Below are 23109 nucleotides of genomic sequence, written 5' to 3'. Positions count from 1 at the left end.
AGTACTGAAACAGTATTTTTACACTTTGTGTTTCTGTGTGGGTACAAACTGATGAGATCTTTACTAATTATATACTGAATTGATCTTCTGTATATAAAGATAATTGGAAATGAAAAAAAAAACCTGGTGTTAAATTGGAAATGGCATAGAAAAATTAATTAATTTAAAAAACTATTATGTAGGATCTCTGTCTTTAATGTGCTGTACACTCTTATTTAATGCTATAACTAGTACTCCAACAGTATTTCTTTCTACTTTGTGTTGCTATATGGGGGCAAACTGTTGAAATCGTTACCTAATATATACTAAACTGATCTTCTGTATATAAAGAGAATTGAAAATGAATCATGATGTGATTGGAAGGGGAAAGGGAGCAGGAAAGGGGAGGGTTGTGGGTGGAGGGAAGTTTTGGGAGGGGGAAGCCACTGTAACCCATAAGCTGTACTTTGGAAATTTATATTCATTAAATAAAAGTTTAATAAAAAAAAAGAAATACATAACTGCTGTGCCAGCTTATGTCACACACCCAGAAAAATTTTCCCCATGAAATTGAGGTTTTAGTGAGAAATCAAAATGAAATATTAAAACTGAAGAACTCAATCGATCAAATAAAAATTGCAGTGGAAAGCCTTAACAACAGATTTGGTGAGGCACAAGAAAGAATATCCAAGTTAGAATACAAATCTCTGAAAATTTTACAGTCAGACCAAAAAATGAAAGACAAAATGAGAAAACGTAAAAACAGTGTAAGAGACTTAAGGGATACTATCAAAACAACCCAAAATAAGAGTCTTTGGAGTTCCTGATGGCGTGGAAAGAGAGAATGGCCTAGAAGGCCTTTTTAGTGAAATAATTACAAAAAATTCCCCAATCTGGACAAAGAACAGGATATCCAAGTACAGGAAAAACACAGAAATCCTAATAGAAATCACCAGAAATTATCTTCACGACACATTGTAGTCAAACTTTTCACAATAAAAGATAAATAAAACATTCAAAAATGTCACGAGAGAAACGCCAGATTACTTTCAGAAGATCTCTGATTATCCCTACAGCTGACCTCTCATTAGAAACCCTACAGGCTAGAAGAGAATGGTGAGATATAGCCCAAATCTTAAAAGACAAAAACCATCAAACCAGAATAAAGTGTCCTTCAAAGCTCTCATTTATGAGTGAAGGTGAAATAAAGACCTCCAATAACAAACAAAAATTGAAAGAATTTTTTACCACCTGCCCAGCCTTAAAAAGATGCTTAAGGATGTGTTGCACACAGAAACATGGTCATCATTTTGAAAGAAGGTGAAGGAAGAAAGTCTCCCAGTAAAAGTACAAAGGAAATCCAAAAAGGGAAGGTGGGTGGCGCGCTCCGGCTACATGCTCAGCCCGGCGCTTTGGATCCGCTTCCATCTGTTCTTAGGGTCGCTCGTCAGCCCCCTCCCCGCCAGCAGCCAAAATGGTGAAGCAGATCGAAAGCAAGTCTGCTTTTCAGGAAGTCTTGGACAGCGCAGGAGATAAGCTTGTCGTGGTGGACTTCTCAGCCACGTGGTGTGGGCCCTGCAAAATGATCAAACCTTTCTTTCACGCCCTCTCTGAAAAATTTAACAACGTGGTGTTCATTGAAGTAGACGTGGATGACTGCCAGGATATTGCTGCAGAGTGTGAAGTCAAATGCATGCCGACCTTCCAGTTTTTTAAAAAGGGGCAAAAGGTGGGTGAATTTTCTGGAGCTAATAAGGAAAAGCTTGAAGCCACCATTAATGAACTACTCTAATCATGTTTTCTGAAAAATATAACCAGCCTTCAGCTGTTTAAAATTTGTAATTTTTTTATTTACAAAAAGTAGAAATATGGAAACTATATACCCAACTGCCATCTGATTACAAATGACAATAAAATATCAATTCTACCCTTTTTAAAAAAAAAGGAAATCCAAAGTAAACAATGGGAATACTTATGAGAAAATGGTAGGGACAAGTCGTTACTTATCAATAGTTACCTTGAATGTAAATAGCCTCAACTCTCCAGTTAAAAGATACAGACTGGCTGAATGGATTAAAAAACAAGTTCCAGCCGGCGCCGCGGCTCACTAGGCTAATCCTCCGCCTTGCGGCGCCGGCACACAGGGTTCTAGTCCCGGTCGGGGCACCGATCCTGTCCGGGTTGCCCCTCTTCCAGGCCAGCTCTCTGCTGTGGCCAGGGAGTGCAGTGGAGGATGGCCCAAGTGCTTGGGCCCTGCACCCCATGGGAGACCAGGAGAAGCACCTGGCTCCTGCCATCGGATCGGCGCGCCTACCGCGGCGGCCATTGGAGGGCGAACCAACGGCAAAAGGAAGACCTTTCTCTCTGTCTCTCTCTCTCACTGTCCACTCTGCCTGTCAAAAAAAAAAAAAAAAAACAAGTTCCATTTATTTGCTATTTACAAGAAACACGTCACCAACAAAGATGCATGCAGACTGAAAGTGAAAGGATGGAAAAAGATATTCCATGCTATCAGAAACCCAAAAAGAGCTAGTGTTGCTATCCTAATATCAGACAAAAAAAAAAAAAAAGACATTAACACAAAAACTGTTAAAAGATACAAAGGGTACTATGTAATGATTAGGGGATCAATTCAACATGAAGATGTGACTATAATAAATTTATATACAACCAATTACAGGGCACCTGGCTACTTAAAAGAAATGTTAATGGATCTAAAGAGAGACATAGACTCAAATACAATAGTAATGGGGGACTTCAATACCCCACTTTCAGCAACAGACAGATCAACCAGACTGAAAATCAGCAGGAAAACAACAGAATTAACCTTAAATAAAAGGTTTCTGGGGGAAAAATAAGTATTTATTTTCACTTCTGTGATAAAAAATTTCTTGTTATTGTCCTCTAGGCTGTCTAACCTAATTTTTATTTTGCAATAAGGTGTTGATTTTTTTTAAGTAATTAACAATTTTCTTGTGTATAAATGTCTAACAAGAAACATCTAGGCTGTACTTCTTTGGTTCATTTGACCCTTGCAAACACAGGACCTTACATGTACCCTATGCCTAGAATGTACTTTCCTTACCTTTTCCTCTATTATATGTTTTACTTGAGATCTCAACTCAAATCTCACTTCAAAGGATAGCCTCCTTTCCTAATTTCCATGACTAGGCTAAATGTCTTTATTAAAACTCTCAAAGTCCTGCAAAGCTCTCCTTCCTGCTGTTTGTTGCTATGATGCTTTTTTGGTAAACTAATTATAACAATGCTGAGGACAAAGACTATGCATACTTCTGTTCAACACGGTATCTACAGAGATTAGCTAAGTACTGGGAATTTGGCAGAGGCTAATTTAACATCTGTTGAGTAAATTATTGGATGAAGTACAAGTATTTGAAAATGTCACTAACATGAATGCCTTCACGATAATTTTAAAATGAATGCAAATGATAAACCTGTCCATGGGCTCTCCTGGTCTTGACTCAAATGGAAGTTATGTGTGGGTAAATAAGTAGAGTGATTACTACTATATGTTATTGCATTTCAGATTATGAGTAAGGGACAAACATATTTAATTCTTTTAATACTTTTCAATGTGTAAAGTATGAGCATTTGTTATTGCCACAACTAATCATCTATTCTAATGTATCCTGCATCTTTTATTACTCACTTTCATTACTTACTGATCTTTTATTACTTTTATTATTCACTTGCAATGCTTACTTGATTTTTCATCATTGCAGAATTTTGTGTTTTGCACACATTTTCCAGATAATTAAAAAATATCCTCTAACTAATTGCATTTTTATTTAACTAATTTAGATATTAAGTAGTAATTCAGAAATGACTGATAAATGAACTCTTGTTGTTACAATTAGTAGCTCTAGGAAGTGATTATTGTTTTAGTTTAAAGGATTATCTTGTAAGACACTATGTAAGAAATTATTTCAAAGAAAAATCTTTTGAGACAAAAATTTATTATGAAGTGTAAATTCTGTATGAGAAACAAGTAACTATAATGCCTAGAAAAATGTGGTGGCTATTATGGGTACTATTATTATTATTTATTTATTTATCTATTCATTCATTTGTGCTGCTAACAGATATTTATATACTTGTTTACCAATTTCTTTTCTATGCCTTCTATTCTTTTATTCTCCATTTTACAGCCTAATTGTTTTCCAACTGAACTAACACCTCTGTTTGCTAATCCTCTCTTTGCTGTAGGATTAGTAAAATGACAGAGGCCTGCAAATGCTAATCTTCTGTTAAAACTATTAATTGAGTTTGTCATCTCATGTATTGTATTTTTGGTTCAGTACTCCAGATTTAATTTTTTAACTTTTAATTTTTAATTAGTCTATAACAGAATCAATGTTATTTATAGATGGAATTCTATGAACATAATGTTATTCCCTTCCTTCCTCCTCCCGCTATCTCCCTCCCACCCCCATTCCTTCTTGCTTTTTTTCAGTTTTAGATATAACATCTTTTACAATTAAATTACAGTAAAAAGGCTTAATAATTCACCAAATGAGAATTTTAACAAGCATAAGCAAAAAGACCATAGTTTAGTGGGAATATACACAATGGTTATAAATAATAACTGAATGGAAAAATGACCATTACATCCACATATAGTAAATTATAAAGTAAACACATATCATTAAAATTATAGTAGTATAACATTCTTAACCACTGTTCTAGTGGTTATAAAACAAAATTTCACAAAACTATATTTGCAACAATATTGATATATTTAGACATTTCCTTTTTATTTTTCCAGTTTTTGTTTTAAAGTTTTAGCTCCCACATAGGAGGGAGAACATGTGGTATTTGCCATTCTGGATCCAGCATATTCCACTCAACATGATGCCCTGCATTTCTGTCCATTTTGTTGCAAGTGGTATAACTTCATTTTTATAACTGCATAATATTCCAATGTATATCTATCTTTTCTTTATCCATTATCTAATGATGAGCACCTTGGTTGGTTTCAAATTTTGGCTATTGTAAACAGTGTTACTATAAACAGGGTGGTGCATGTATCACTTTGATACACAGTGTTCAAGTCTTATGGTATATATTCCCAATAGTAGGACTGCTGGGTCATTTGGTAAGTGCATTTCTAGTTTTGTAAGAAATCTCCACAACATTTTTCACAGTGGTTGAACTAATTTACATTTTCCTCAACAATTTATAACTGTTTAATTTTCTCCACATCCTCGCCAGCATTTGTTACTCTCTGTGTTTTGGATTTTAGCCATTATGACAGGGATGAGGTGATATTTCATTGTGGTTTTGATTTGCATTTCCCTGATGGCTAGCGATGCTGAGCATTTTTTTCATACATTTGTTGGCTGTTTGCATTTCTTCTTTTGAAAATTGTCTACTATAATCCTTTGCCCATTTCAATTGGATTGATTTTTGTCGTAGAGTTTTTTTTTTTTTTTAAGCTGCTGGCATAGTTGGGATATTAACCCTATGTCAAATAGGTGGGTTGCAAATATTTTTTTCTCATTCTTTGGATGCCTCATCACTCTATTGATCATTCCCTTTGCTGTGCAAAAGCTTCTGAGTTTGATACAGTCCCATTTGTGCATTTTTGCTATTATTGCCTGTGCTTTAGGGATCCTGTCCACGAAGTCATGCCCTACACTAATGTCTTGGATGGTTTCCTCTATATTTTATTCAAGCAACTTCCTAGTCTCAGGTCTTAAATTTAGATCTTTGATCTACCTTCAGTTAATTTTTGTATATGGTGAGAGGTATGGGTCTAATTTCATTCTGCTACATATATATATCTATCTTTGCTAGCAATGTTTGCTGCAGACATGATCCTTACTCCACTGTATCGTCTGATCACTTTTATCAAAAATTGGTTGTCAGCTGGCACTGCGGCGCACTTGGCTAATCCTCCGCCTTCAGCGCCGGCATGCCGGGTTCTGTGCCAGTTGCTCCTCTTCCAGTCCAGCTCTCTGCTTGGCCCAGGAAGGCAGTAAAGGATGGCCCAAGTGCTTGGACCCTGCACCCACATGGGAGACCAGGAAGAAGCACCTGACTCCTGGCTTTGGATCGGCGTAGCACGTCAGCCGTAGTGGCCATTTTGGGGGGTGAACCAATGGAAGGAAGACCTTTCTCTCTGCCTCTCTCTCTCACTGTCTAACTCTGCCTATCAAAAAAAAAAAAAAGAAAAAATCAGTTGTCTGTATGTACATGGATTTACATGGATTAATTTCCAGGCCCTCTATTCTATTTTGTTGATCAATGTTATCACTTTTTAAGCCAGTACCAAGCTGTTTCAATTACTACAGCTTTGTAGTATGCTTTGAAATCAGGTACTGTGATGCTTCTAGCTTGGTTTTCTCCCACAGGATTATTTTAGCTACTCAGGGTCTTTTATGATTCCATATGACTTTTTAAGATTGTATTCCTTAATTATGCAAAGAATGCCATTGGTATTTTGATAGCAACTGCATTGAATCTGTGAATTGCTTTAGGTAGTATACACATTTTGATTATATTAATACTTCTAAGCCATGAGCAAGAAATATATTTCCATTATTTTGTGTCCTTGAGATATTTTTCATCAATGTTTGATAACTTTCATTATACAGAGTTCTCACTTCTTCGGTTAAATTTATTCTTAAATATTTTATTCTTTTGTGGCTATTATAAGATTTCTTTATTGATTTCTCTTTCTGTGAGTTCTTCATTAGCACACAAATGCTACTTTTTTTGTATGTTTATTTTGTAACCTGCAACTTTATTGAATTATCAATTCTAACAGATTTTTGGTGGAGTGGTTAGGTTTTTCCATGTATTACACCATGTCCTCCATGAACATGGATAATTTGACTTCTTTTCCAATTCTGATTTAATTGCTTGCTTTCTCCTCCATAACTGTTCTCACTAAAACTTCCAATGCTATATTGAATAAGAATGGCAAAAGTGGACATCCTTGTCTTGTTCCAGATCTGACATTCAATCCAAGAAGACATCAGACTCCTTAGTTATTTGAGATATTTGGCCTTCAGACCTCAAAATAATTATAATTGAGATACCAAAGGATAAATAATGAGATAGGACATTTAAATGAAAACCAAGTTTATAAAAAAATTAAATGTAGGATCCAAGATGGCTCATTGGGTATAGCTACATTAACTTAAGCTGCTCTGGGATGTGAAAAGAACAAAGGAAGACTCCATTTCTAGGGGTCTGACTGATGGAAATTTTCAGTGAAGAATGGAAAAAAAACTAAGACCCCATGGGACAAGAGGAGAGAAGACTGACTGCTGCAGCCAGTTGCATGATGCAGGCAGTTGCCAGCTGTGAGCCACAAACTTAGCACGCCAATGTAGGAGAAAATCACCATGTGCTCCACCACTCACGGTTTTAGCTGAGAGGAAATTCCACAGTCACCTACTGACTTTTACTTCAGCCTGGATAGCTGACTGGGGTCTGAGCAACTGCTGGGCTTGGAGCATGGAAGCCAATTTGTCCCCTTTGCTTTCCCCTCCCCCACTCCCACAGAGTGCCATACTCAGCAGTGAAAGTTATGCAGCATTCCCCTGTTCTCTTTCCAGCATCATAGTCAGAGTCAGAGCAATATATGGACAGATCCCCACATCCTGCAACTGTGGGAGTTTCTGATCATTGGCCCCAAAGCTACACTCATGTACTCCACGTGAGCAAAGGAGATTCACCTTAGATTCTGGAGGCTAACACCAGAAGCAGCCTATAATAAATATCTGCTCCCACCCTGGGATATCTGAGTAATGACCCCACTATACCATGCAACACCAGGACTGTAACAATCTGTTCTAAATTTATCAGTGCTACTGGAATCTACCTGCTTCCCACCTCTCTGTATTTTCCAGAGAGGATTTACTGTTCTCCTATCTTGAAGTTAAATAGGGAAGCATCTCAACTTTTTATCCTACATGGCTTACAAATCAAAAGATGCCTTCACAGAAAAAGTTCAAGAGAATGTCAGGTTAACACAAACATATTTCCCTTTCTCTCTAAAATCTGTAGCCCTTAGTTCTAACTGTTTTAGTTATTTTCTGTTACTCTCAGCTATTTGGCAATCACATAATTCTTCCAACTTCTATACTTGCTTCATTAAGATATCTGATCTAATATGAGCTACTCAAGTATATTTAGAACAGAAATATTCATGATTATTTTTAAAATATTTTAAGTGCCTAACTTAACAGTATTAAATAATAAGGAAAAATTAGTCATGCACTAATAAAATCCAACTCAAATAATAGGAATATATCCTGAAGATTATAAAAATAAATCCTCTACTCTTTATATTTTTTTTTAGAGTTTAACTATCAAGTTTGAAACTCTTAACAGCACTTGTAAAATCTTCAAGAATGAAAGAAAATACAATGTTAAAAGACACTGAAGATACAAACCAGTGGAAAAGCATCCAAACATGAATAACTGAAAGAATAAAAAAAGGGGGGAGTTTAATTTGTAAGAAATCTTTGTACCATATTAAAATTAATATAAAGTTAATCTCATAAATAGCTTGCTGATTACTGGTTCATATATATATATATATATATATATATATAAAATCATGACTCTGCAGGTCAATATATTTACTTTCACATAAACATCTGATGTAGATTCAACCTAGAAGATGCTCTTGGGAGAACACGGAGCAAGATGGCAGAAGTGATCCCTCCTTCCAGAACTATTCATTTGAACCACTATCCATGCATAGAAATATTTCCACAAGAGCTAAGGAAACAAGGTGAGATACCATAGCACTTACTCATAGCATAATAATAAGAAAAGACACTTTGAAGAGTGTAAGGTGACAATTAAATATTACCTGTGTCACTGATTCCCCAAACCCAGGCAATACAGCGTAAGAGAGAAATCATCTGCTTGGAGGAAAGAGAAAGAAGTAATTACAGGATTTTACCTTGGACCCCAGTACTGTGTCTGCCACAGTAAAACTCAGAACTATGTAGATTCTTACAGTCACCCATTGCAGACAGGTTACACCTGCCCCAGCACCATACAGGAACGTAAAGCTCCTATGACATGGATTCAAGGGGCAAGTGCCATGGCTCACTTGGTTAATACTCCGCCTGCAGCACCAGCATCCCATATGGGCACCAGGTTCTAGTCCCAGTTGTTCCTCTTCCAGTCCAGCTCTCTGCTGTGGTCTGGGAGGGCAGTGGAGGATGGCCCAAGTGCTTGGGCTCCTGTACCTGAATGGAAGACCAGAAAGAAGCACCTGGCTCCTGGCTTTAGATCAGCACAGTGCCAGCCATAGCAGCCATTTGGAGAGTGAACCAATGGAAGGAAGACATTTCTCTCTGTCTCTCTCTCTCTCTCTCTCTCTCTCTCTCTCTGTGTGTGTGTCTATAACTCTACCTGTCAAATAAAAAAAAAAAAAGAAATGGATTCAAGCCTACGCTGTCACTAACCTTATACAGTTGCCTTGGGTTGCAAATAAACCTTAACTAGACAGGCCTCAGCAGCCACATATTTTAAATACACCCCAGTAGAGAAATAGCCTAAACAGCACTCAGCTTTGGTTGTATCGTATCACTGGCAGTGATGGCACCCACACTATTCCAGACCAATACTGTAACAACTGCCAGGTAGTAATGCAACAATTACAGGAGTAATGGGCTCCCAAGACCACATCAGAAGATCTTCCCACAATCTCTGAAGAAGCTTATTGGTGGACTTCCCAAACCAAACCACACTGCAAAGACAGGAATAACTTTTTATTTCTTTAATGTGCACACAACCACAAGGATTAAGAGCAAGCAGGATTATATAAAGTCATAAAATGAACAAAATAAAGTGCTAGTGGCTGATCCTAAGAGATGGACATGTAGTAAGTACCTGAAAAAGAACTCAAAATAACCATTTAAAGGAAGCTCAAACATTCAAGAAAATACAGAGGAATAATAACTCACCAAAATGAGAAAAACAAGTGACTGAAACAAGAAATTAACAGAAAGATTGAATAGTAATAGGGGCCAGTGCTGTAGCACACAGATAGGTCTATAATGCCATAACACCATATTGAAGTACCAGTTCAAGTCACAGCTGCTCCACTTCCATTCCACCTTCCTTCCAATGTGCCTAGAAAAGAAGACAGCCCAAGTACTTGGGACCCTGTCACCTACATGGAGACCCAGATGGAATTCCTTGTTCCTGGCTTCAGATTGGTCCAGGCTTGACTACTGTGGTCATTTGGGGAATGAACTGGCAGATAAAAGACCTCTCCATATATATATATATATATATATATATATATATATATATATATATATTTACCTACCTATCTAGCTGTATTCCTCTCTCAGTCATTCTGCCTTTCAAATAAACAAGTTAAAAAAAATCAAAAAGAAATTTTGACACTGAAAAATATAAAGAAATGAAAATATAAAGAAATGAAAAAATTAAAGAAATGAAAAGTCCAATAGATAACATTAACAGAAAAACTGATATATCAGAAGAAAAAACATTTGAGCTCAAAGAATGGTCACACACAAATAGGCAATCAGAGAAAAAAACAGAAAAGAATGAAATGAAGACAGCTCATATGACTGTAGGACAGCATAAAAACAACAAATATTCAAGTAACTAGATTTTCATAAGGATAAAGAAAGATGAAGGAGTAGAAAGCATATTTAAATAAGTAATAGCAGAAAAATTTCCAAACCTGGAGAAAGATATAAACAAATACAGGGAAATCAAAGGTATAAATCAGATTTAGTCCAAATAACACTACCCAAAGATATACCATGATCAAACTGACAAGATAAAAGAAAAAGAGGATTCTGAAAGTATCAAGAAAAGAAAAATAATAAAATATATAAGGTAGCTCTAATTCCCCAGCAGCATTAAAAAACCCAACATTCGGGTTCTAGGAGTTCCTGAAGGCATGGAGAGGGAGAAAGGATTAGAAGGCATTTTCAGTGAGATAATAGCAGAAAATTTCCCAGGTTTGGAGAAGGACAGAGACATCTTAGTACAGGAAGCTTATAGAACCCCTAATAAACATGACCAAAAGAGATCCTCACCACAACATGTTGTAATCAAACTCACCACAGTGAAACATAAAGAAAAGATCCTAAAATGTGCAAGAGAGAAACGTCAGATTACTCTTAGAGGATCTCCAATTAGACTCACAGCAGACTTCTCATCAGAAACCCTACAAGCTAGAAGGGAATGGCGAGACATAGCCCAGGTACTAAGAGAGAAAAACTGCCAGCCCAGAATACTATATCCTGCAAAGCTCTCATTTGTGAATGAAGGTGAAATTAAGACTTTTCATAGCAAACAGAAACTGAAAGAATTTGTTGCCACTCATCCTGCCCTGCAAAAGATGCTTAAAGATGTGTTACACACAGAAACACAGAAACATGGTCACCAATATGAAAGAAGGTAAAGGAAGGAAACCTCACAGCAAAAGATCACAGGAAGCTCAATTTCTCTTTGACATAGAATTAAAATCTGATTCTCTGTTAAAGCAATGTGTTCAAGTAATCTATTATGTTCTCTTGATGTCTGTTAAATTCTAATTGCTCAAAAACAGCTGAATTTTTATTAAGAGCTATGGGTTATTTAAATATGTGCTTATATTCAAAGATTTGAATAATCACCTGTAACAATGATCAAATTTGGTCTATGTTATGTCATGATTTTAAGGAATCTTATTTCAACCAGATATTTTGGATTTTGAGCCTTCTTGGCATTCTTGACAGGCATTCAAAAAATCAAAGTTTCAAACAATCTGGTCTCTAAAATTTCCAGTAAATCCTGGACTGGTTTTTCCAGTTTGGGCCCAACTGAAAAAATCGAAGGACCTATGTCTCTCATCTTATAGAGACACCAACTAATCAGGCTATTTGGATTATATTAGAAGGACTGTCAAGATGTGATGTGGTACCAGACTTTAAGTTTCTATAATGGAAAATGCTATTAATACAAATGTTTGAGAATTAAAAAGTCTAATGATCTTGTGTTACTAGACATGATAGTTATCTTAATGAGAAAGCCCCTAGAGGCCTAAAGGGTTAAATACTTGTAAAATACTACAGGTGCTTTCAAAAATACTGTGAAGTAAGCAAGTGCCTCTTGTTGGTTGATGAGTTTATAATTCTCAGCAAAAATCTTAAAGCTCATGAGTAAATATTATACTGAAAGTGGCATAGGGAGAAAAAAGCCAATCAAGAATACTACCCCAGAAAAATACATCCTTTAAAAATTAAGAAACAATAAATACTTTCCAAAATAAACAAAAGCTTAGGAAGGGGCAAGTGGGTTAAATCCCCTATTGGGACACCTGAAACTATATTAGAAAGCCAGTTCAAGTTCCAGCTACTCCACTTCTGACCCAGCAGCCTCCTGCTAATGAAACCTGAGAGGCAGCAAATGATGGCTCAAGTACCTGTGCCTCTGCTATCAATGTGGGAGACCCAAATGGAGTTCCAGGCACCAAGCTTCAACCTGGGCACACCATGGTTGTTACAGGCATTTTGGAGGTGAACCAACAGATGGAAGCTCTCTCTCCAAAAAAAAAAAAATCATTCAAAAAAAATTCAGTGTGATCAATTGGGAGTCACCCCCACAGACTGTTTAACAAACACAAATCAATAAGCATGATATATCACATTAACATAAGGACAAAAATTGTAAGATAATTTCAATAAATATAAAAAAATTTGACAATATTCAACATCCTTTCATGATAAAAAAAAAAAACTACAAAAAAAGGTATAGAAGGACTGTGCCTCAACACAATAAAGACCTTATATGACAAACCTATAGAAAACATCATATAGCTCAGAGAAAAATTGAAAAACAAAACACCATAATACTGACATAAAAACAAAAACACAGACTAATGTAAGAGAATATAGAGCATAGAAATAAAACTGTACATTTCAGACAAGTGATTTGCAGCAAAAGTGCCAAGAATACATATTGGGGAAACAATAGTTTTTGTTGTTTGGAAAACTGAATATCATTCAGAAGAATGAAATCAGACCCTTATTTCACAATGTATACAAAAATGAACTGAAAATAGATTGAAGACTTAAAGGTAAGTCCAAACCTATGAAACATCAAGAAAAAACCATAGAGGGAAAGCTCTGGGACATCAATCTAAGAAATGATTTTTTTATATATGATTCCAAAAGCACAGGCAACAAAAGGAGAAATGCACTAACGAAATTCCATGAAACTAAAAAGTTCCTGCAATGCACAGGAAAATATCAAACAGACTAAGTGACAACCTATCTAATGAAAGAAAATATGTTTACTACAATTTTACAATTCTACAAAACCTCTAATAAGGAACTAATTACCTGAAATGTATAAGGAACTCAAACAACTTAATAACAAGAAAATAATCCAATTAAAAAGTGGGCAAAAGAGGGGTCAGCATTGTAGCACACAGGATTAAACCGCCACATGTGACACCAGCAATTTATATGAGTACCAGTTTGAGTCCCAGTTGTTCCACTTCTGGTCCAACACCCTACTGATTCACCTGGAAGAATAGCAGAAGATGGCCCAAGTACTTGGACCCCTGCCGCCCATGTGGGAGACCGAGATGCAGTTTCAGGGTGCTGGCTTCAGCCTGGTCCAGCCCAGGCTTTTGCAGTAATTTGGGGAATGAACCAGAAGACGGAAGATTTGTCACTTCTGGTTTCTATAACTCTTCCCTTCAAATAATTAAATCTTTTTTTTAAAAAATGGGCAAAAGACCCAGATACAGACACAAGATTCTCAACATAATAATCATTGGGGAAATGCAAATAAAAACTATAATGAGATATTAATTCACTCCTGTTAGAATGGCCATTATCAAAAAAACAAAGTATAGCCGGCACCACAGCTCACTAGGCTAATCCTCCGCCTGCAGCGCCGGCACCCTGGGTTCTAGTCCCAGTCGGAGTGCCGGATTCTGTCCCGGTCGCTCCTGTTCCTGTCCAGCTCTCTGCTGTGGCCCGGGAAGGCAGTGGAAGATGGCCCAAGTCCTTGGGCCCTGCACCCGCATGGGAGACCAGGAGAAGCACCTAGCTCCTGGCTTCGGATCAGGGGAAGATGGCCCAAGTCCTTGGGCCCTCCACCCACAAGGGAGACCAGGAGAAGCACCTGGCTCCTGGCTTTGGATAAGCATGGTGCACCACCCACAGCGCGCTGGCCGCAGCGGCCATTGAGGGGTGAACCAACGGAAAAGGAAGACCTTTCTCTCTGTCTCTCTCTCACTGTCCACTCTGCCTGTCAAAAAAAAAAAAAAAGAAAAAAAAAGTATGACAACTACTTGTAAGGATGCACACTGTCAATGGGAATGTAAACCAGTACAGTCATAGAAAACAGAATAGAGCCGGCACAGTGGCTTAACAGGCTAATCCTCCGCCTTGCGGCGCCGGCACACTGGGTTCTAGTCCCGGTTGGGGTGCCAGATTCTATCCTGGTTACCCCTCTTCCAGGCCAGCTCTCTGCTATGGCCCGGGAAGGCAGTGGAGGATGACCTAAGTCCTTGGGCCCTGCACCCGCATGGGAGACCAGGAGAAGCAGCTGGCTCCTGGCTTCAGATCAGCGCGATGAGCCAGCCGCAGTGGCCATTGGAGGGTGAACCAACGGCAAAAAGGAAGACCTTTCTCTCTGTCTCTCTCTGCCTGTCAAAAAAAAGAAAACAGAATAGAATTCTCCCAAAAATTAAAAAAAATACTTATCCAGCAATCCTACTACATGATATATAGTCACAAGAAACAACATCAGTATTTCAAAGAGATATCTATAACTCCCTTGTACATATCAGCACTATTTACAACAACCAAGACATAAAATCTATCTAAGTATATTCATCAAGGAATGAACAGATAAGGAAAATGTGGTATATATACACAGTGCAATACCAGTCAGCCATAAAAAAGAAGGAAATCCTGTAATTTGGGACAATAAGAATAAAACTTGAAGACTCTCATGTTCAGAGAAATAAGTCAGGCACTTAAAGACAAACACTGAATTATCTCATTTGTATATGGATCTAAAAATGTTGATTTCATAGAATAGAATGGTGGTTACCAGAGGTGTGAGTGTGGGTAGAGAGATGTTGGTCAAAGGATACATATTTACACTTTGGAGGAATAAGGTCAAGAGATATACAGCATACTAACTATAGTTAATGATGATATATTCTTAAAAAACACTAGGAGTAAATGTTGAGGGTTCTTACCACAGAAATGATAACTTCACGTTAAGGTAACGCATTTGTTAACTAGCTAGATTAAACTATTCTGCAACATACATGTATCCAAAAGCATATTGTAGACAATAAGTAGACACAATTTTTGTGTCCTTTTAATTTTTTTTTTTTTTTTTGAGAGGCAGAGAAATCTCCCACCTACTGGTTTTCTCTCAAATGCTCACAAAAGCTGGTGCTGAGCCAGGCTGAAGTCTGGAGCTAGGAACTTAATCCAAGTGTACATGTAAGCAGCAGGCTGAGCCAATACCTGCTGCTTCCCAAGAGGAATCCAGACAGCCAGAACTTGAACCCAGGCACTCCAATACGGAGTGATGTTTTAACTGATATGTCAAACATCTGTCCTTATATGTTCCATTTACAATAAATAAATACATTGGAATAAAAAGTGCTCCCAAAAGCAATAAATTTGTAGAGATATCAGAAGCATTAAAAGTAATATTGAGATTGGTATGCATGAATTTGACATTAAAAGTAGTTATGGGAAATTTAAAAGTTTTTTGTTTTTTTTTTTTTTCCTAAGACTGCCATTTCAGACTAGTCAATCCTCATGTTCCTTGCTGACAGCATAATGTTGGAAGACATTTGATATTAGAGATGCAAATGCCAGCAATATCTGTAAAGGTCACTATAATTCTAACAGGTATACTTAGAAAATCTAATCTCATTCTGAATGAGAAATTTATGATTTTTAAAAGGATAGTTTTACTTTTTAACTAAAAATAGTTCTATTAAAAGCTACATATATAGCTTTATCACATTTATAAAAATAGAATTTTTACTATTAACTATTAGCTAACATGTATATTAAGTACTATGGTCTGAGCATTTAATCAATAAACACAATGCTGTCTAACTTCAAAGACTCCACAGTCATGGTTCTCATAGTTTACTCCAGTGATCCCTAGGACTACTTTAAACTTTTTCAGAGAATCTGGAGATTAAAATTATTTTAATAATTCTAAAATTTTACTTTGACTCAAGAACACTTGTGTATTCTTGTATTTTAAATATTCTGTATTTCAATTTCTACTACAATTATGTATCATCACATATAACCCATATAAATGCATGTGCTTTTGGATCACCACCAGTTTTAACGGGCAGCGCAGGAGCGAGGCCAGGGAACCAGGGCTGCAACTGCCGCTCAGCGTCACAGCACTGGCTTTTGTCGGCCTGGCGAGGCTGCAGCACAGGAAGGCCGCAGTGGAAAAGGCTGCAGCCCGCGTTGACAGCCAGGGCCGTGGGCCCAAGCCTCCTGTTCTGCTCTTCTTGGGCCAGGAGCAGGAGGAGTGACTCCAAACTCTGTGAACTTTGGGGATGGTCCCCTGAGACACGGAATGCCCGGAGCTGCAAAAGGACATGTGCCTGCTTGCCGAGTCTCTCCAGGGACCATGCTCTTGAGCCATCATGCTCTTGTGGAAAGTGTCTGGCTTCCAGCAGCCCTCCGTGCGGCGGCTCAGGCTGCAACGTAAGTTCCACTTCCTCCTCTGCCTTTCTGGCCTTGTCACCTTGTGCTTCGGAGCCCTCTTCCTGCTGCCTCTCTTCCTGCCTCTGCGGCTCCAGCAGCCTGACCAGGAGGTGGTGGCTGATGTCTCCAGCCACCTCCTGGCCCGAGGGATGGTGCCGCCTCCCAAGCCGGCCCCCGCTGCCCCTGCCCTGGGCGAGCATGAACCCCGCAGCCAGTCCCGCATCCTACGCAAGAAAGGGGGGGCACGACGCACGTGGCCCACCATCGCAGCCGTCAGGCCGAAGAACAAGAGTGTCCTGTTCAGCTTCGACTTCAATGCATTCCGCAGCCGCCTGTGTCACCCGGTCCTAGGGGCCAGGGCAGATGAGAAGTCTTCTCGGAGCCCAGTGAGAGCCCAGCGGGAGAAAATCAAGGAGATGATGAAGTTTGCTTGGCAGAACTACAAGCGCTACGCAATGGGGCAAAACGAGCTCCGTCCGCTAACAAAAGACGGCTATCAGGGCAAGCTGTTCGGAGGCCTCGGCGGAGCGACTGTCATTGATTCCCTAGACACCCTCTTCCTCATGGAGCTTAAGGAGGAATTCAGGGAGGCCAAGGCCTGGGTTGAAGAGAGTTTCCACCTGAATGTGAGTGGAGTGGCATCCCTGTTTGAGGTGAACATCCGCTACATTGGAGGGCTCCTCTCAGCCTTCTACCTGACGGGCGAAGAGGTGTTCCGAGTAAAGGCCATAGAACTCGGGGGTAAACTCCTGCCAGCCTTCAAAACCCCCACAGGAATCCCAATGAGGTGTATCAACTTCAAAAGCCGGAGCGGGAGCTTCGGCTGGGACTGGAACACGATGGGCGACAGCAGCGTCCTGGCCGAGATTGGATCTCTGCACTTGGAATTCTTACACCTCACAGAGCTTTCTGGCAAGCAGGTCTTCGCGAAAAAGATCAGAAACATCCGCAAGGTCCTCCGGAACACGGATAAGCCCTTCGGCCTCTACCCCAATTTCATCAGCCCACTGAGCGGTAAGTGGGAGCAGCAACACGTCTCGGTTGGGGGCCTCGGTGACAGTTTTTATGAATATTTGATCAAATCCTGGTTGATGTCGGCCAAGATAGATTTGGAGGCTAAAACTATGTACTACAAAGCCCTGGAGGCAATCGAGACCAACTTGCTGAAGGTCTCACCCGGGGGGCTGACCTACATTGCTGAGTGGAAAGGGGGGACTGTGGTAAACAAGATGAACCACCTGGCCTGTTTCGCCGGGGGCATGATTGCCCTTGGCGCTGAGGAGGCCGAGGAGACCGAGAGGGCCCACTACCGAGAGCTCGCCGCCCAGATCACCAAGACGTGCCACGAGTCGTACGCCCGCTCAGATACCAAACTCGGGCCTGAGGTCTTCTGGTTTGTGTCCAGCAGAGAGGCAATGGCCATCTACGGGAGGGAGAGCTCCTATACCCTGCGGCCAGAAGTCGTAGAGAGCTACATGTACTTGTGGCGCCAGACCCACGACCCTCTCTACAGGGAGTGGGGCTGGGAGGTGGTGGTGGCCTTGGAGAAATACTGCCTGACTGAGGCCGGTTTCTCGGGGATCCGGGACGTATACAGCAGCACCCCCAGCCATGACAACAAACAGCAGAGTTTCTTCCTGGCGGAGACACTCAAGTATCTCTACCTTCTGTTCTCTGACGATGACGTGCTCTCTCTGGAAGACTGGGTGTTCAACACCGAGGCCCACCCGCTCCCGGTTAACCATTCAGACAGCTCCAGCAGGGCCTGGGGCTGACGTTGACCCGCCTCCCTGCTGCTCCCTGGCCGCCTCAAGGTTGCATGGTCTTTTCAGGAATTCGGAACTGTTCTCAAACGGACGAGAAATGGGGGCCCCACCGGAGCAGACCACAAACAGATTTCCCTGTGAGGAGACAGGACTTGGAAATCTGGCAGTGTCACAGCCGGGTCATGTGTGGCCCAGTCATTCCTTGCTATGGAGAAATTTCTATGAAACCCACAAATTTGCTGCTGCAGGGCCAAAGGACCAGAGGTCTGCATGTCAACCCCACAGCTGGTTCTCTTCCTTTTTTGGTTTTGTTTGATTTTGCTTTTCTTTGCAGTTCAGTTTTATTTTAATCATGTGCTAAAACAGTATCATCCTGATAAACCAGACCTCAAAGTGTTTATGCACATACAGTCTTGACCCCATTATCTCTATTTTAAATGCCTTTCTTCCAACATTTACTACATGTTCAAATACATGTCTGTTACTTTATCATTTGAGTTGGGGTTTCTCTTGACTGGGGCCCAAGTGGTAGGACTCAACTAGTGCTATTCTCCTTATTGTAATGGAAAATCTGTGACCTGGAATGAAAGACCTTGAATAACATTGAATAACAAAAAAAAAAATAGTTTTAAAGCCAAAAAGTCTGAGAATCAGTGTCCCACAATCTGAAAGATAAATTAAGAGAAACTGATAAAGAAATGTTGCTCTATATAAAATTACTTTGAAAAAAAATACGAGATAAAAATAGTGAAAACAGCTACATGTTGCTCTGATAAGCCCTAAATATCCTAATATATCAAGTAAATAACATTAAATCAAAAACCAAATTTCAAGGGTAGGTGTCATGGTACAGTAGGTTGAGCCACTGTTTGAGATGGCTGCATCCCATTGTCACTGTGCAAGTTAGAAACCCCCGCTACTTCAAGCTTCCAGTCCAGCTTTCTGCTAATATACCTAGGAAGCTGTAGCTGATGGCCCAAGTACTTAGGTTCCTGCCACCCATGTGGGTGACCCAGATACAGTTCCTACCTCCTCATTTCAGCCTGGCTTAGCCCTGGCTGTTGCAGGAATTTGGGGAGTGAACCAATGAGTAGAAGAACAATTTTCTCTGTACCTCTATCTTGCCCTCTGTGTGTGTGTCACCCTGCCATTCAAATATATGAATATAAATCTTTTTTAAGTTTGTGGAAAAATGAATTAAAAGATAAGTTTATTAAAAGTTCTGCTTTCCAGGCTGGCATCATAGCACAGAAGGGTAAGGCACAGTCTGCAATTCAGGTATTCCATAAGGGCCACACTTCATGTCCCAGCTCCTCCATTTCCGATCCAGTTCCCTGCTAATGGCCTGGAAAACCAGCAGGGGAGATCCACGTGCTTGTGCTAACCATGTGGGAAAGCTGGATGAAGCTCCTGGCTTCTGTTTTCAGCCTGACCCACCAACCCTGACCATTGCGTCCATCTGGGGAATGAACCAGTAGATGGAAGATTCTCCTTTTCTCTCTCTCCCCCTCCCTCTCTGTAACTCTCTCGAATAAATCTTAGAAAAGTTCTGTTCTCACAAGATTAAATATTACTGTGCTATTGATGTGATCTTTTCTCATTTTCAGCTCTTTCTGTGAGAATCATTATGATTGAATAAATATATTATACAAATTCCCCACAACATATTCTTAATTCCTGTATTCTCTTTGCTCCTTAGATAACCTGGAAGACATAAAAGGACACTTATACCAAAATAAAATAAATCTTATCTCAAGCACAGAACTAGATTATCAGAAATATTATCCTTAAAAATATTTCTCTCTCCATTATCAAAAAAAAAGATCATAAAGAAAACGCATACATTACATAAAAAGCAGAGCACTGTGCTTCTACTACATCCTTATCAAACTCGTTAAGCAAAGTTTATTTTCACCTAAGAATGTTATAAAGGGAAATCTGGCCTTTTGTTGTTGCTATTATAATTTGGAAGTCCTCATAATGTATTTCTCTTGGAAAGTTAACATGAAAGAAAATAAATTCACCACTAGTGAGCTGATCTAACAAACCAATAAATTACTAGAATTTCAAGGTTCTGCATTTCCTCAGAAGTCTAGCCTCCAGGTTTCTAAACAAAGAAAACTAGATTTAAAACTGTCATACAACATTATACAAAGAATGCCATTTGATAAAATAGTTTTCATGATTTCTAAGTATAACAAGGTGCACTGCACTTGTGGTGACTCTGAAAACTAACCAACAAAAAGCCTCTCAGTAGAAATAAAGAGAGAAGCAGGAGTGCAAAGATAAATGTGCAGTCAATTTCTTGCCATCATTACAGTTTCAATGTTACACAATGAATGTAATTAATCTGCTCTTAGAAAAGTGCTTGCTACTACTGAAGGAAATAACTCTTCTTTAATGATATAATTCAATGTTATACTGTCTATAGAGTCTTATAATTTCAGACTAGAAACATGAATTTGTTTAAATCAGACTGCTTATGGACACAAATCACAAAGATTTTAAAATCTTAAACTTGGAATTTAACATATAAGTAAGGGGTCTTCAAAAAGTTGATGGAAAATAAACATTAGGAAAAATAATGCATTAGTTCCAAGGTTTATTTACAACAAAATAATCTTATCTTTTAAACCCATTCCTCAACTTATTTTATGAAGTACCCTCATATTATTAGGTATAGTACTATTTAAAGCCAATCAGAAAAATTAAAAGGAAAACTTGAAATACATAGTATTTATGATATAGAAGTATCATCAAAAATAACCATACTTATCACATATTTTGTTTCTACTAAAATCTTTCAATTCAAATAATCTGAATGAAAATTTATGATCCAACTATGCCTAATTTACAATTAAAGTATTCTAGCTTTTTCAGATGTTCACAATGGTCACATTATAAATATACATTTAGATTGTTTCCCTCTCCTTCAAAATAGTACCTTTGCATGAACTGTTTACAAATATGAATCCACATGAGCACTCTATTAGTAAAACTCTATCTTAATATATCATAATTACTCAATATTTTTCTCACACCATAGTAGGGAAGCATAGATCTGTGTTCTGAATGAGATGACTTTGAATGTCCTCCAGGTAGGCCCAGAGGGCAGTGTTGGCAATAATGACCCATCTGTTCACTACCGGCAACTATAACACTTCTAATGAAGACAGATGTGGGTCATCCTGTACACGCAGGCTGTGGGGTGTTAATGAATCCACCTAATGGTCAATACCTGCCACTCTTGACTGAGTGATGATCTAAAAGGTTTAGTTTGAAAAGCCAAAGATGAGTATTTTAGGCACTCATTAGTCTTACTAAGGCACTGCTTTCACTTTCTTATGTACTCAACTCCTTACTACTTGTCTTTATCAATTCCTAGAAAATAGTACTATTATTTATTAGATTCACTCTTTTAAAACAACCATGCTGGCACTTTCAAGAAATTATTTCTTGATAAATTCTTTACTGACTGGCTCACAAAATAGCAACTCCATATTGTGATACAGTAATATAATATATATATATGCAACATGAAAAGTGATATTTCTCTAGTCATAAAACTATTTAGGCAAATTTAGATATAATTTCATAATACCAATTGATCTAAAATGTTACTTTTAACAATGTCAACCTTTTCTTTTAAATAAAATTATTTTACTCCAAATTCCAAAAAGAATATTCACATCTAGAGGTCAATTTATGAAATATTTATATAAACTCTAAAGAATTTATAGGAATGTTCATCTTGCTTTCTGAAAGATGTTGTAAGACCCAAGTTGTTTTTTCACAGAATCTGCATTACATTATATATAAGCTCTTAAAGAATATATAATAGCATTGAAATTGGGTCTTAGAAAAATTAGTACATGTAAAAATTAAATATACACAACCTAAAAGTAAAAACATACAACTTTTAAAAAATATATGCACATTTAATGTATATGTAAAACTATGAAAAATACAGTTTGATGTAAAATAATTCTTAATTCATTTTAAAGGGAGCTTCTTTATAAACTACATTGTTACTAATTTTACTTTCTATATAAATATTTAACATAACTTGTTGTTGCTTCAGTCATAAGTGGACAATTCCTATAGAAAATTAGTAGGTAACCATAACTGAACTTCACTGAGGTTACCTGGCAATCATTAACAATCACAATTCACATGAACATATGCATACACATATAATTACATACATATATACACACATACACAGTCTTCCTATTTTTAGGGAAAAAGAGTGTTCCTTTCAGCTACTAAATCTAAAATATCCAGTACAAAAAAACCAATATGAAATTTTTAATTAGACTACTCCATTTAAAATTAAGCAAATTCAATAATCACACTATAAAATACAAAAAATACTAGTTTTATTCACATAAAGGCAGTTTTATTCACATAAAGGCAGTTTTATTCACATACAGCACAACTTTGTCTTCAAAACAGTGTTCAAAGATGAATTATTTATGGCTGCTTCTGTCACTCATATTATCTTAGGGTACTAACTTTAGAAAAATATATATGTATTTTTTCAAGCATCAACAATTAATACACATATTATGCCTTAAATGAAATAAATATTTTTACATTTACTGTCTTATTTCTTCCACCACTCTACA

The 23109-nt window shown here is 38.2% G+C and overlaps 3 protein-coding genes across 4 annotated transcripts in view; 2 read left to right on the top strand and 1 right to left on the bottom strand.

Moving 5' to 3' along the window:
* The window catches only part of STPG2 (sperm tail PG-rich repeat containing 2), a 574923-nt gene that overhangs the window by 484294 nt on the left and 67520 nt on the right, over window positions 1-23109 (bottom strand). The gene's annotated exons all lie outside the window — the stretch shown is intronic.
* On the top strand, window positions 1378-1909 carry LOC133765603 (thioredoxin). Its single transcript, XM_062199148.1, has one exon. It carries the CDS (start codon window positions 1454-1456, stop codon window positions 1769-1771), a length of 318 nt encoding a protein of 105 aa, XP_062055132.1. The 5' UTR covers window positions 1378-1453; the 3' UTR covers window positions 1772-1909.
* On the top strand, window positions 16655-18490 carry LOC133765602 (mannosyl-oligosaccharide 1,2-alpha-mannosidase IC-like). 2 transcript variants are annotated; one of them, XM_062199147.1, is made up of 2 exons: window positions 16655-17248; window positions 17744-18490. In XM_062199147.1, the coding sequence occupies exons 1-2, from the start codon at window positions 16655-16657 to the stop codon at window positions 18488-18490; spliced, it is 1341 nt and encodes a 446-aa protein (XP_062055131.1). The 2 variants fall into 2 exon arrangements, with proteins under 2 accessions (XP_062055131.1, XP_062055130.1); XM_062199146.1 differs by having other exon boundaries at window positions 16655-18490.

Source organism: Lepus europaeus, chromosome 8 (genome assembly GCF_033115175.1).
Source record: "Lepus europaeus isolate LE1 chromosome 8, mLepTim1.pri, whole genome shotgun sequence".
Classification (NCBI taxonomy): domain Eukaryota; kingdom Metazoa; phylum Chordata; class Mammalia; order Lagomorpha; family Leporidae; genus Lepus; species Lepus europaeus.
The sequence above is the reverse complement of the archived record's forward strand: the minus strand, read 5'-3'. Positions and strand labels throughout refer to the sequence as shown.

Coding starts and splice junctions, on each gene's coding strand:
- LOC133765603 (XM_062199148.1), top strand. CDS start 1,454: ATGGTGAAGCAGATCGAAAGCAAGTCTGCTTTTCAGGAAGTCTTGGAC.
- LOC133765602 (XM_062199146.1), top strand. CDS start 16,655: ATGCTCTTGTGGAAAGTGTCTGGCTTCCAGCAGCCCTCCGTGCGGCGG.